This window comes from Gasterosteus aculeatus, chromosome 4 (genome assembly GCF_964276395.1).
Source record: "Gasterosteus aculeatus chromosome 4, fGasAcu3.hap1.1, whole genome shotgun sequence".
Taxonomy (NCBI): domain Eukaryota; kingdom Metazoa; phylum Chordata; class Actinopteri; order Perciformes; family Gasterosteidae; genus Gasterosteus; species Gasterosteus aculeatus.
In genome coordinates this window covers 11,170,136-11,183,538 of record NC_135691.1, presented here as the reverse complement: position 1 = coordinate 11,183,538, position 13,403 = coordinate 11,170,136, and the positions used below count along the sequence as shown (strand labels likewise).

General features: G+C 45.0%; 3 protein-coding genes across 9 annotated transcripts in view; 2 read left to right on the top strand and 1 right to left on the bottom strand.

Moving 5' to 3' along the window:
* Nucleotides 1–642: 642 nt before the first annotated feature.
* On the top strand, nucleotides 643–5,853 carry LOC120817363 (myozenin-2). 4 transcript variants are annotated; one of them, XM_040173518.2, is made up of 6 exons: nucleotides 643–1,014; nucleotides 1,483–1,576; nucleotides 2,518–2,681; nucleotides 3,172–3,310; nucleotides 3,813–3,996; nucleotides 4,700–5,853. In XM_040173518.2, exons 1-6 carry the CDS (start codon nucleotides 886–888, stop codon nucleotides 4,881–4,883), a joined length of 894 nt encoding a protein of 297 aa, XP_040029452.2. In that variant the 5' UTR covers nucleotides 643–885; the 3' UTR covers nucleotides 4,884–5,853. The 4 variants fall into 4 exon arrangements, with proteins under 4 accessions (XP_040029452.2, XP_040029454.2, XP_040029451.2 ...); XM_040173520.2 differs by having other exon boundaries at nucleotides 654–1,014; nucleotides 3,172–3,238; XM_040173517.2 differs by having other exon boundaries at nucleotides 720–1,014; nucleotides 3,130–3,310.
* Nucleotides 5,252–10,588, bottom strand: rbm22 (RNA binding motif protein 22). The gene is made up of 11 exons (XM_040173516.2): nucleotides 10,262–10,588; nucleotides 9,090–9,143; nucleotides 8,955–8,984; nucleotides 8,706–8,838; nucleotides 8,506–8,606; nucleotides 7,964–8,136; nucleotides 7,679–7,879; nucleotides 7,365–7,529; nucleotides 6,880–6,968; nucleotides 6,178–6,306; nucleotides 5,252–5,917 (listed from the first exon to the last, which is right to left on the bottom strand). Exons 1-11 carry the CDS (start codon nucleotides 10,313–10,315, stop codon nucleotides 5,763–5,765), a joined length of 1,284 nt encoding a protein of 427 aa, XP_040029450.1. The 5' UTR covers nucleotides 10,316–10,588; the 3' UTR covers nucleotides 5,252–5,762.
* Nucleotides 10,589–12,000: 1,412 nt separating this feature from the next.
* ndst1a (N-deacetylase/N-sulfotransferase (heparan glucosaminyl) 1a) overlaps nucleotides 12,001–13,403 on the top strand; it is a 35,768-nt gene continuing 34,365 nt past the window's right edge. Inside the window, exon 1 of one of the 4 annotated variants that reach the window (XM_078102202.1) lies at nucleotides 12,001–12,334. The gene's annotated coding sequence lies outside the window, so the exon portion shown is untranslated. Of the gene's footprint in view, nucleotides 12,335–12,454; nucleotides 12,855–13,403 lie in introns of those variants that run through there. The other 3 variants (XM_078102204.1, XM_040173508.2, XM_040173507.2) reach the window with 3 other exon arrangements.

Genomic DNA, 13,403 nt, shown 5'->3' with positions numbered 1-13,403 from the left:
TCTTTTAGATGCCGGGAGGCTTCCCGCTGGGTGGGTGGGGTGGGTGGTGGTACTGTGGATGGTGCAGCTGCAAAATCAATATCCAATCTCAGTAGGGATAAGGAAAATGCTTTTTTCCTTCAGGCTCCTGCTGAGCTCAATAAATCAATTTGTGAGCGCTCAATAAAAACTAACTTGACTTAATAAAGGCCGACTAAATATAAAGTCAAAGGGCATTTTTTTCATCTCTTTCATCTTAATTTAGAATTCACAACTCTTAGGAATAAAAGACAAACAAAACGGCAGACCCACTGAGTGATTTATTATCATATCTTACATTGTTGTATGCAGAATGCCCCAAACTGTCAGCAGTGTGAAAAAAAAGGGCATCAGAGGTTCAACCTTTGACACCAAACTTCTAAACCGAATCACGTCGTCTGATCTCAGTGACCTCTTCAATTTTACAGCAGTGCTTGTAAAACTGTGTGGAAAACACATGGCGGGTGTGATTGAAAGCAACTAAGTGTTTGTGGTGGAGCAAAGTGCTTCCCAGAAGGGGGGGACACAGACATTGTGTTTGTGTGTGTCTATGTTTACGCCTGAGAGCGTGGACTCTTGGCCTCTCTGAGTGCTCAGTGTCACTGTCTGGACAGCAGCTGTTACCACACACACACACACACACACACACACACACACACACACACACACACACACACAAACACAAACACAGATTTTTATCATATCAAAGAAGCCTGTGTTCTGGATGTAAATCTTTATACATGCGCCTTCCCCTTATTCGCCCTTTATAGCCCTCCTAAACACTCCCTCCATCCATCCTCACTCTCATGTGCCTCTGCTAAAATAACCCGGTGAGGTAAGCCCCCCAGGCATCCCGGGACGGCTTTTATGCCGGCTGCTCCCTCTGCGCTGAGGAGAGTCCGAGCGGAGCGTGGAGGCATCCCAGCGTCAGGACGGGATAAAGCCCACGGCCACCCAGACCAGCTTCAGCACCCGACGGGTGGGCCGGAGACACGGGTAAGGGTCCGAGGGACGGGGGAGTGTACGCCCTTAATAATAGTTTATTATTAAAGCGTGAGAAGGCGCCACTTGTGATTTAAAAGAGTACAAAGTGTGGAAGCTTCGAGGTCCGTTAGAGAACCGTATGTAGATTTCTGAGACGCTGGACGGACGGCTGAGGCAGCTTTAAATTGGAAACACGCCCGGTGCTTCTACTGCAATGGGACACTTCCCATTTTTTCTAGTTCATCATGAAACTAATGCAAAAAAAAGAAAATCATAAAAGTCACGATAAAAGCAGACGTGAATTTTAAAACTTAATGTACATAAGAGTTGAGGCATTGTTTGCTCCCATGAAGGTGAAGTACATGAACATGTAACTTGAGTCATTCCCTTAATATACCTTTTTTCCTTACATGTTGCTTAATAAGAAGTGCTATTAAAAGAGATTTGCAGTGATAACAAAATGATTCCCATGTCCATCAGAGGAAGATGATGATGACGATGCAGCCAGACTTGGATGACATGACCAAGCAGAGGATCTTGCAGGCTAAGGCTCTGTGCAAGGAGGTCAGGGGAGGTATGAGCAGGATCCATGATGTGCATGGATTTGACATCAGACTCAAGTCTACGTCAGCACACAACTCAAACACTCACATCAGATTTGGTCCTAAGCTAGCAAACGGGGTACTTTACATACTGGTTAACATATCTTTTAACAAATGTGTGTACATGCTCAGACGGCCACAGTTTGATGTCGTGCTCTACATGCAAATCCCAGGAGGGCCACTGCGGAAAATACCCCAAACATTCGCGCAGAGATCATCGCAGTTTGTTTCCTCACGCTTTTCTCCAGCAAGTCCCCTAAAGTCAGCAGGGTGCGACTCCCGCCGCTGAATTTTACGCAGGCCGATCAAAGGCAGCTCCTGGAGGATGCAACGTGCCCAGACTTCTCCTTGCAAATTCCACGTGTGAGAAAGAAGGCCATCTTCTCTTCTCCAACAGCTGTTCATCCACAGATTTTTATTTTTATGCCATGTTACCCGTGCAACCTTGAACCGCAACAAACATTACGCAACCCTCGACATCATCTGGAGGCTATTTCAGACCCTCCGGCATGCTGCGGCACAACACGAGAAGAGACCCTCAGTTGTGTGGAGACCGACTTAATGATGCTCCACACGTTTCTTTTTTAAATTCAGTTGCCCTCAGCTGTTTAGTCAGAAACAAGATCAGAGGAGACATTAGGATTTGCCACGGGTCCTTACCAGTTTGTTTTTTTTCCCCTTCTCTTTCCAAATGCCTGGAAGTTGCTGTTCTTATAGATTAGAATGCCTTTGCACTAACAACTAAACGTCCCGATGCATTTATTCAGGGTGGAAACCAGCTAGTCTGATGCCACGCCGCTTAAGAACACAGATTTCTCTTCTCTCATCCTGCCGTTTTGAAAATGCAAAAAGGACATTACACGTAATGACTTATTAATAAAGCCGCTCCGTTTTGTCCGTGGTGTTGTGCCAGGGGGTCAGAGCCTCGGGAAGAAGATCAGCGTCCCGAAGGACGTGATGATGGAGGAGCTCAACCTTCCATCTAATCGAGGCTCTCGCATGTTTCAGGAGAGACAGAAGAGGGTGGAGAGGTTCACGCTGGAGAATATGGCCAACGACGCCTACAACACCAACACTGTAAGGGAGGAGAGGATGCACATGGCGACTCCCGTTCACACATACACGTACACCTCTACACACAAGATAGTTACCTCATGCAAATGTAGTAATTCAAAACTAAATGAACTCTTCATAAAATGGTATTTTTGAGTTTCTCTTTCTACAAGAAACCACTGACGTGGTTAATATGACACTAGTATCTAGAGTTTGGTGTTTTCATTTGTACTGTAGCATTTTGTAAATATAGATGACGAGCCCGAACACAATTTGTTCATTCTCACTGCTCATCACAGTATCAGTCGAAATCCCTTTGAACCAGTTTTGTCAGTTGGGAAATTAGACAGGAAATAACATTTTCGCTACACCTGAATATTCGCAAAAAACATTTGGATAATTACATGTGTATTTGTTTATTGTCATTATAAAAAGGTATCCGTTGTTTCTTTTTTTGGTGCATGTGACAAAGCTACTGGAAGTAGACATACACAGATGTGTGTTGACTCCCCAGATCCATCCAGAGGCCAATCCTCCCCCCCCGCAGGACGGGAAAGAGAACCAAGCTTTCTCCGTCCCTGGTAAGCACAGCCTGGTCATGAACCTTCAGAAGACTGTAGCAAAGAAGGGCAGCCCAGATGTCCTCGCTCCAGGTGAATACGAATGATGAAGAAATAGACACAAGTCATAGGACTAAATCCCCACTGTGCCAAGAGCTTGAGCAGCGCATGCAAGCGTCGCTTTGCTTTGCATACAGAAATGTGTTGAGCAAACGGATTAGATGTCTAACTGGGTGCCAGGAGGGATGGCAGTTTGCAGAAATCGGTTACGTGACCGACCTTTCTAAGTGCTGTTGTGTGTATTGGTCCTGATATGAATGACGGTGAGCTAAGCTCCGTTTATTATCAGGGATTCACGCTGAGATCTAATTACTGTCGGTTGGGTTGTTGACAGGAGTAATATACAAGAGATTTAGATGAATATTAGATCGGTCTGTGCGCTGCTTGGGCTTGCTTTTTATTAAAGTGATCTAATGGGGTTTTTGTCATTAGTTTTCCAGGAATAAAAGACTATCCATTTTCTTATTAAGACTGCACTGAAGGGGAAGAAACCTCGGTGTCACTTAATTCACAACATTCAACTTGTTTCGGTCAGGATATTGTGGTCCCCTGAAGAACGTCCCTCACGAGAAGTTCAACACAACAGTCACCCCTAAATCCTACAGCTCCCCGTGGAGCGAAGCTCTGGGAGACAACGCAGAGCTCCTGGACGCCATGAATACCCAGCTGCCCCGGCTCCCAGAGAGACAGCAACCTTCCAACTACAGGTGCTTCAACAGGTAAAATCTGCTGCTAATCACTTCAGCTGAAGAGTTAAATCCGGTTCAGTTGGAAGCGAAGGCCTCCCGTCTTTAAATAGACCCACAAAATGACCGAACCGCGGAATCACAATCGCCGCTTCCCTCGGCTCCACTCCAGGTTTCCACAGGTTGGAAAGGAGCATCTGGCTTGCACCTCCTTGGAGTGGGGTTGCACGACAGCTATTTTGAACTCCAGCTCTTGAAAGATGATCCACTTGCTGGATGCTGGCTTTTAATACACTTAATACCCCCCCCCCCACCCCCCTCTCTTATCCTCCCCCCAAAACAAATTACGCACGAAAGGGAATCAATTTCCTTGTGGCACACAAGGCATCGCGTCACACGAGAGGCCGTATGTCAGGACAAAAGGTTAAGCTCGGGCAGATGGAGAACGTATGAAAGACAAACTCGGACTTGACTCAATTAAAAGCTGTCAATCACCGTCTTCTGCCAGCTGGTCTGAACCAGTGAAGAGTCCGTTTACGACCATTAAATAACGACGGCATTGCAAAGCCTTAGAGAAATCTAAACTCGAAAAAAAAAAAAAAAAAAAGATGACCAATCTGGGAAGCATTTAGCACCTAAAAGCCGCCCTAGCAATACGATACCTGGGATCGTATTCTGCAAAGACAGAACCACAATGCATTGAGCCTGCTCAGTAACAACCCGCCTCTGTTTTCAGGTCCGCCCTGCCGTTCAGCGCAGCCACGGCCAGCCAGAGGGAGACCCCAGTGATCGCTTTTGAGGCAGTGGAATCCCAAAAGTTGCCCCACGTGGTTCTGGACGGCATGTGCCGACGGCCCAACTTCAACAGGGCACCGAGGGGATGGGGTGTTCGTTACAACCCAGAATCTAAACAACTATGAAAGGGGGGCGATCAGCTAAAGACTGAAGCACTGGCCGACGCTCGCTGCTCTCCTGCATGTTTAAAGTGGTTTGCTACGGCTTACAGGTTAGAACAGATGAGGTAAACTCAATCCCGTCACTACCAACACAACACTGTCTGGGGTTAAACCGCTTTGTTTCCATTTGTTATCCTTAGCGGAGTCTGATCCGGTCAATACCCGACACCCTTCTTTTCCAACTCCCACTCTCCATCTGATGAGCCTTACAATTTTTATATATAATTTCCCCTATATGTCTCCCAATATGTGTGTGAGGGCAATACCAGATAAACCTGAAAACCCTGAAACAAGCAAAACCAAATTAATAAAAAAAAGGTACTCTGCAGACATCAATGACAAAATTGAGTCATTTTAATGACACACGAAAAGAACATTGAAAGAAATTAAACTATGTAATTATGCTATAAGATTGTGTCAAATAAAAAAGTAACTGAAAGTTTTTTAAAAAATGCTCAGGATTCTTACCCATTTTGCACAATATGACAAATACAAGTTTAACTGACAGTATGCACTTCTATCTGTACAACGCTCAAGCCACAGGAGTTCTGTAAAACAACATGGCTCCCATCACATCGGCTGGTACACATGTCTGCCGATGCCACCCTGGAATATTTTACCTAAGACTGGTCATAAAGTCGTCTTGTGATATCCTAGTTGTCGCCTCTCGACACAGATGGTGCTGGTTCATTTCGTTTGCGGCATAATAAATCACTGTTATCCAGAAAGACGTGTTTCCTCCTTGAAGCAGTCTGCGGGTTTCAGGTCCACTGAGACCACATGAATTGAATTGGTCTGACGAAAGGAAAACAATGAGACCTAATTGCAGTGCGGCTTTGCACATCATTCACCATGACGAGAGCCGTGTGCAGCATGGGCACCCATGCGCTGAGGGTCCTGAGAGGGGTAGTGGATTTGACCTGGTGGCCTCATGCTCATTGGAGGGGGCATTGGTGGAGCCATATGAGCCATGGGGTGGAACATTGGAGGGCCAAAACCTGTTTGAGCAAATGAAAAGGAAATTAGCATTAGGCGTGCCCAGAAACAGAAAAATACATTCTTATAAGCAGCTTTACACAAATCTAAAATGTGTAAACATGTAAAACAGAACAGCATAACCTTCATTTAGAGAAGTATAAAGTTGATGGGATTATTAATAATAATATTATTATATGATAATCGTATGATTGTCCCCATTTTATATTCGAGATGTTTTGTGAAATGAAAGCTGCACCGATAAGATCAGTTTGGCCTTTACCTGGAGGAGGCGGGTTGATGCCAGGAGGTGGAGGCAGAGTAATGTTGATGACTGAAGGAGCGGTGCCAGGGTCCAGGTTAAAGTAGTTTGCAGGAGCTTCTTCATCCAAAGCTGGTGGTGGAGGAAGAGCTACAGCAGACAGGATTAAAGAAAGTAAATAACAAAGTAATACATTTCAGCTCCCTTTATTTCCAGTATTAATCACTACCCAGTATGTATGACACGGTTTACATGAGAGACTACTTGAAATTACACCAATAGAAGGTGCGTTCACACCAAACGCTACTTGGTGGACTATTTGTGTTTATTTGCCTCATTTGCCCTGGAAAGGAGGAGTGACTTATGACGCAGCCATTGTTTCCCAAAGTCTTCCCAAAGGATGTTAGTTTATAGCCTGAGTTTATAACATCCTCCGGAGGTGCTCCGTGGATTTCTTCGAGGTGTAGTCACTCTATCAAGCCACACGTCGACTGGTTTATTAGATTATTAGATAGTATTAATCCAAAATAAAAAAAGAATGTTTTGTTTGCCATATATGGCGAAAAGTGGATGTCGAAATAATTGCATACAGATGCAAAACGATTTTGCGGATTAGAGTTGATATATTTGCGCCATTGACTTTGCGCTCGTATGAACGAACCATGAAGCTACGTCACCATAAGTGTACACACACACAAATCCTCTCTGTGTTTGCAGACTTACCACCAGGCAATCCAGGTACAGGGTCAAGTCTGGTGCCCATCTCACTGACGCCCTCTTTGATGCCCTCCTTCCCTCTTGCTGCCTGAGACCTAAAAACAAGAAACACCACAAGTTGTACAGTAAATAATAATTCCCCCACTTACTCGGTTTGACACCGCAGAATAGTGTGAATGAAGAGAGAAGGTGTCCAGCCTCGCACACATCGTTTGTGGTGATTTAGCTCTTTCAGTCTGCTGTGTTACAGTCAAACACATGTTCTCTGAACACCATCTAGCGTTTGCAAAGTATCACTATACATCTTCACATTTCCTCCTATGCTGCTCCAGTAAATATGGCTGCATGAATGCCAAGAAATCCAAAGGGCAGTTTTTTTCAGGTAGCATACAGATTGCATAAAAATGGAGCATGTGTTGGGGGGGGGGGGGATGAGGTTGGAGATAAGAGACCCTAATGATAAACGTATACCTTCTCAATTAGACTCTCACCTTCCCCACTTGACGGTAAGCCTGCGTCCATTAATGATGAGCTTGTTGAAGGACTTCTCAGCAGCCATTTCAGCTGCCTGTCGAGTGGCAAACTGGATGAAAGCACACTGCTGCCTCTGGACTATGGTGATGGTGCGGATCTCCCCAAACTGGTAAAAGTGACTCCTGCAATAAAACAAATGTTCAACAGATCAAAAACACTGGAACATCAATCCTTTTATGTCAATAAACATTGTAATATATTCCACAAAATGAGTAAACCCCACCCTCAGTGGCCTTGTTTCTTGTTTTAAGAAGACGAATGAGAACCTTACTTGAGCTCTCCATCAGTGACGGTATCTCCCAGACCCCCTATGTAGAGGGTGGAGATGGACTTGTCGTCTGGTGGGTCCAGGCGGGGCATTGTTGAGGCCCGCTTCAGCAGCTTGTCCGCCACCGGGTCATTGATGCCGTAGTAACGGTCCTTTATGTTCTGGTCGGCCAGAGGGTCGTCTGGATCTGTGGGCTTCTCGTGCCTGTGTGAAAAGGACAACCACAATGACAACATGCTACAGTAACTGAACCACAAGAAGAAAGTCATACTTTAAAGTGCTGCTCACCTATAGGGACATTCCTCCCCTCTCTTACACTCTCCCTTCACCCAGAAGGAGCAGATGTGTGGCCGGTTCCTCTTGTAGTATGGCGTGGTCCGGGCCAGTTTCAGCAACATATCACTAGAGCTGGGGGCTTTACCCAACTGGCCCACTGGCCGTGTGCCATCAGAATTGGCTATCTAGAAACACAGAAGACCAAATAAGCACACAAGATTAACAAATAAAAGTTACATTTTACAGATATATAAAATACGTAATAAGGTCTTGTTTTGTCCCATTTGAAAGAAATCTTAAATGGTGAAACAAACCTCTGAAGGGCTAATGAGGGTTCATAAACACTCTCTAGTTTTTAGAATTGTCAAAATAAGTACAACCCCGTTCAAACAGTTCCTCTTCTGTAACAGACTAAAATACAAACATTGGAATGAGTTACTTTCAAAGGCCTTGGAATGGAGTACAAGTAGATGTGTACAGGGGACCCCACAAGCTAATTTTAGCCTTCAAAGCTGCATCATGTAAACCAGAACTGCATTAGAAAGCAATTGTACCTCTCTCTCCATGTTCTGCGTGTAGTACTCCTTGTTTACATCGGACTTGGGAACCTCATCTTTCACGGACAGCCCAGTGTCTCTGACCTGGATAGGCAAACCTGTAAAACACAAAGTGTGATGACAAGAGGGTAAAACAAACAACATTTTTGCAGATGTAGACGATTACAGGTGACACAGGGTTATTTGCAGAGACTCACCATACTCCAGGTCCAGCAGACAAGTCTGACAAACATTCTTCATTTTACTGCAAGTCTGACAGACCTCAGTTTTCTTGAAACGCATCCGTGTCCCTGGACACCATCGGAACACAGTAAATGGCCGCGCACAAATCTGATGGGGAAAGTAGTACGGTGTAAATGTTTTGTCATGGAATATAGAGTCACAGGTTCAATCTAAACTTTGTTGTGCTGCATAACAGAGATTTAATAAATGAATGCAAAACATACCTTGCATTCTTTACCATACTTCTCCTTGGTCTATAAAAAAAACCCCAAAGCATAAACAAATATGAGCCTGCACACCGATTGGTTCAGGACAAAAAATAACATCCACATCATTATCATCCAGTAATGTGAACTCACCATTCGAATGTACGGGTTTTCTCCTAAACATGTTTGACACAGAATTGGGAAATCCTAAAAGAAAAGAAAACATTTTCATTTAAGATCAGGAACCATATTGATTATACATTAAAACGTCATTGTGTCGATGCACACGATCTAATGCATTAAATTCTCTTTTGCCTTGTACACTGTGGCAATGTACCATGTTTGACTACATGGAAATCACGCACTTCTACTTAGCCATCTGTAGACGGATGCAGTTTCAATCTGCGAACCACAGTAAATGACCATATCTTACTACATCCCAATGACAGCATCAGCCAAACACCTAAATATAAGCAGCTCACGTGGCTCAAACGTCCTCAGGTCTAGCGTTGCAAAGTGTCGATTATGGCGTGTTAACATTGGCCAAAGATTTTGTGGAGGATTGATGATTTGGTAGATATTACAACATCGATTTAGCCAATTGTGTGGTTACATCAATTCGTTTCCCACAACAACGATTGGAATCAAGTGCAGTTGGAATATTACTGAGCATGAACAACGGTGTTTTGAAGAAATCCTTTGCTATATGAAGCGTAATGCCGAAATTGAACTGTCAGGCGAGAGGATTGGTCCCTTCCGGTGAGCGCTCGCTAAGCTAACGTTTTCAAAACGGTTGCAAGTTAATGACATTAATTTGAATCGACCGAAAAACTAATAAATCCACCAAAAATAACAGTATGGTAAGTGGGATTGTTTAGATTAGGAATATACAGAAATGAATGAAAATAGAATGTGCTGGTTAACTGGTTTAAATAATATAGTTAGCCGGCTAGTGCTAGCCTTCATTAGCGAAGATACCTAACTTTAGCACAAAACACTTATGATCAAATAAGGTGCTTTTGGAGGCCAATCTTCGACGTTCATCTTCCGTGGCGTGTAGCTGTGGGGCCCGATGGAACTGTAGTGCTCGATGAATCGACGTTGTGCTGTAGCTTTCAAGATACGTGTTAGGAAGGCAGCAGCCACGCTTTTACTCGCTAGCGTTAGCTAACAGTAGGCTAGCCAGCTAGTTGCTAAGCGAACCGGGCACATTCGTAGCGAACCGGTATATGTAATGGTCGTGTTACTTCCCGGAATTTAACGAATACTTGCTGTGATTTAGTAGTATGTCCTGTAGCGTAAACTATAATGCCAATTTAACGTACCGCGTCTTCCCAATTCTGTCTATTGTAGGTGTTGGATCCCAGGGACGTCGCCATTTTGCAGAATGTGAGCCAAACAACCAAAGAACGACACAAGAGGTGTCGGACCACAATGCACCGCTGCAGAAAGCCACGTTTCACCTTCGGGTGTCGCCCTATTTCAATAAACTATCAGACATACTCTCATGAAGAAAATATCAACTATAGGAGGAAAATAAAATATTAGGAATGTAAAAACACTCAAGTAACTCTGGTATCGACAGTTAACCTTTAAAGCTGTAGATCTTAGTTATAGATTAGATTCATCTTTTTTTTAATCGTTTTTGCTGTAGCAATTTTACATCTCACAAAACAGATATGATGGGCCTTTACTATATAGTTGTACTTAATGCAACTCTTTTATATTTCTACTCCACTACATTTCACACCAACACAAACGTCTGATAGTTGACTTACTTTATAGATTAAGCTTTTACACAAAATATATGATCAATTTACAAAATTTAATGCAGGCCTACATTTGGTCAACAATACTAATTGGACTTTTACTTATATTAGATTTTGAGGACTTTTTCTTGTAATGGAAGTATTTCTACCTTTTGGGATTTTTTGATTTAGTGAAGCTGTGAGTACCTTTTTCACCACTTGAATGTGTGTGCATGTGTGAGTAAGACACACAGACAGAAGGCTGTATAAGCCAATTTTGTGCACCACTTACAGTTTATCTACCCACCTGTTGCGGTTCAGTTAAGGTTTACTTAAGGTCAGGGTGAGGTTTACGAAGGAGTCAAAGGACAGGGATTAGATCCAGGCCTGAAGAACAGGCAAATCTTTCATAGCCCATCTTCAATTTATACGGTCGGAAAAAAGAAACCCTCCTGTACTTTTTGGGCATTTCAAAAAGACAGGAAACTTTGGGTGTGTTGTTAATGTTTGAGTTTGATTCAGCTTATTTAAGGTACAGTCAGTTGCATTGTTCTCATCAGCTGTATTGATTAACACATGAGCATGTGATCCTATTTCAGCAACGGAAGTGAAAAGGAAAACCTCCTTTGCCGGTTTGTATCCAGTGGCACGGCCGGTGTTCTGTCCTGAGGTGAAGTCACTGCCCTCTTGGTCCGGTTGAGTTTTGTGACCTCGTATCCTCTATCATGTGACGTGAATGAGATGGCCAAGCTGTTTTGAAGGACTGATTTTTCTTAGAATTAGCCATTATGTAAACAAAATCACCATCCTCACAAGTCACAAGGTCAGGGGACATGTATGTGTACTATTACCTCACGGCTGCAGGTTTCTTACCTCCATTCAACATATTAGATTCTCACTCCTGCGGATGTTTTGTATTTCATCCTCATTCATCTGTTCCCCCTGAAATATGTTATATTTGTAGCAATAATACCTTAACAATACCTTGCGAATATAATGTAAATATCAGAGAAAAGTAATCTCCGAACGTTTTGCATGTATCATTATAGTAAGTGATTTTTGATTACAGGCTAAATCTATTTCTTTTGTATGCCAGACACACAGATTCAATCAATCACAATCAAAACCACTACGACAATCATAGAACTGCCACCCCCCCCAAAATAGCATTCACAATAACTTTCAGGATTATCCCAGTATCATGCACCGCACGATTTAATCCCGAGGCATTGCCACACACAGAAATCTCATCGGGGCTGTGTAATCTCACTATACTCGAGATTATAGATGTAGATAAACATTTCTTTGAGGAGTTCAGTGCAGCGCGTGCATGCGCATATCAGAGCCCAAACGGTGCCGTGCTTGCGCCCCCTGTCGACAGATATGGGCCACTGCCGGCGCGCTGAGCTGCAAAAAAAGAGGCAGAAGAAGAAGAGAGGGGGGCATTCTCAGATTTCCCGATTCCTCCCGGCCGAGTCCGCTTCCACATCACGGCCGCCAGCGCGACCGGGACGACGACGTGAGCCCCGCGCTTCAACCCCGCCACCTGGACCGCGTAGCCCCCCCCACCACCACCACCACCACCACCAGCAAGCCAGCCCGCCAGCCACCCCCGGCTGCCCCTCCAATCTAACCGGACCCGCAAACGAGGTGAGCACAGGGGGTTTAGTCGCACATTTGCACAGCTAACGCACACGACCGAGAGCCTCCCCCCCTCCCTGCCAGCACACTCCCCTCGCCGCCGCCGCTCGCTCGCCCTCCCGGGCCAGTGAAACATTGTCTCGCGCAGACCGAGAGCGAGGCCAGTCTTTTTTCGGCCTGACTATCTCCCGGCTCGAGACGCAAAGCCCCGGCGACGGAGTGGAGGGAAGGCTCGGCTTCTTCCCCGGTGCGTCCCGGGGGGGGGGGGACGAAACGAGGGACGCCGTTTTTGCGACGCGAGCCGTCGGGTGGGAAGTTTGCGCTCGGGATAGAGCCGATAGAAGAGCCGCGTCCGGCCGCTTCGCCCCTGTGATTTTTAACCTCGGAATTCCTTTATCCAGCCGGATGCCATTAACGCAGCCCGGCACCGGCCATGCGAGGAACTTGGTTCTTTCTTTTTTTTTTTTTGTTGTTGTTGTAACTTCGTAGCGGCTGCGACGTGCAGCGGATCGTCCGTCGCTCGCCTCAGGTTAGCTTTGTTTTGCTGTTCGGAATCAAACGTCACGCGGCTCGCGCGTCCCTTTAGAACGGAGGGAAAAAGGGACAAACGATTCAGTGTGCGAATTGTGATGAAAGGTCGATACGACTGCCGGTCACCTAATCTGATAGCACCGCACATGACAGAGAGAGAGAGACAGAGAGAGAGAGGGGGGTGTAAAAGATCAACGTGGGAATGCGGCGACCGCACCGACGTGATCCGATTTGTCCCGATGGTTTCGGGGAACTTGCGTTAATGATCGTCGGTGTTTACCGGCTCTGCGTTCTTGGAACGGACGATGCATCGGGCCGTCGTGCAGCTACCTGTAGGAATCACCAATACGTTTATATGCACCGCGATTTAAAGACAATGATCTTAACCGTAAAGTCTATTCGTTTTCACTTCACCTAAAAAGTTGGGTAGTTTGTGACGTGCCCTCCACAAACGTGCACGCAGTTGTGTGTTTCGGTATGTTGTTTACACGGGGAGGGTGTTTGTTGCGCCGACGGTCGTGTGCTTTTCCTAAATAAGATCTTATCT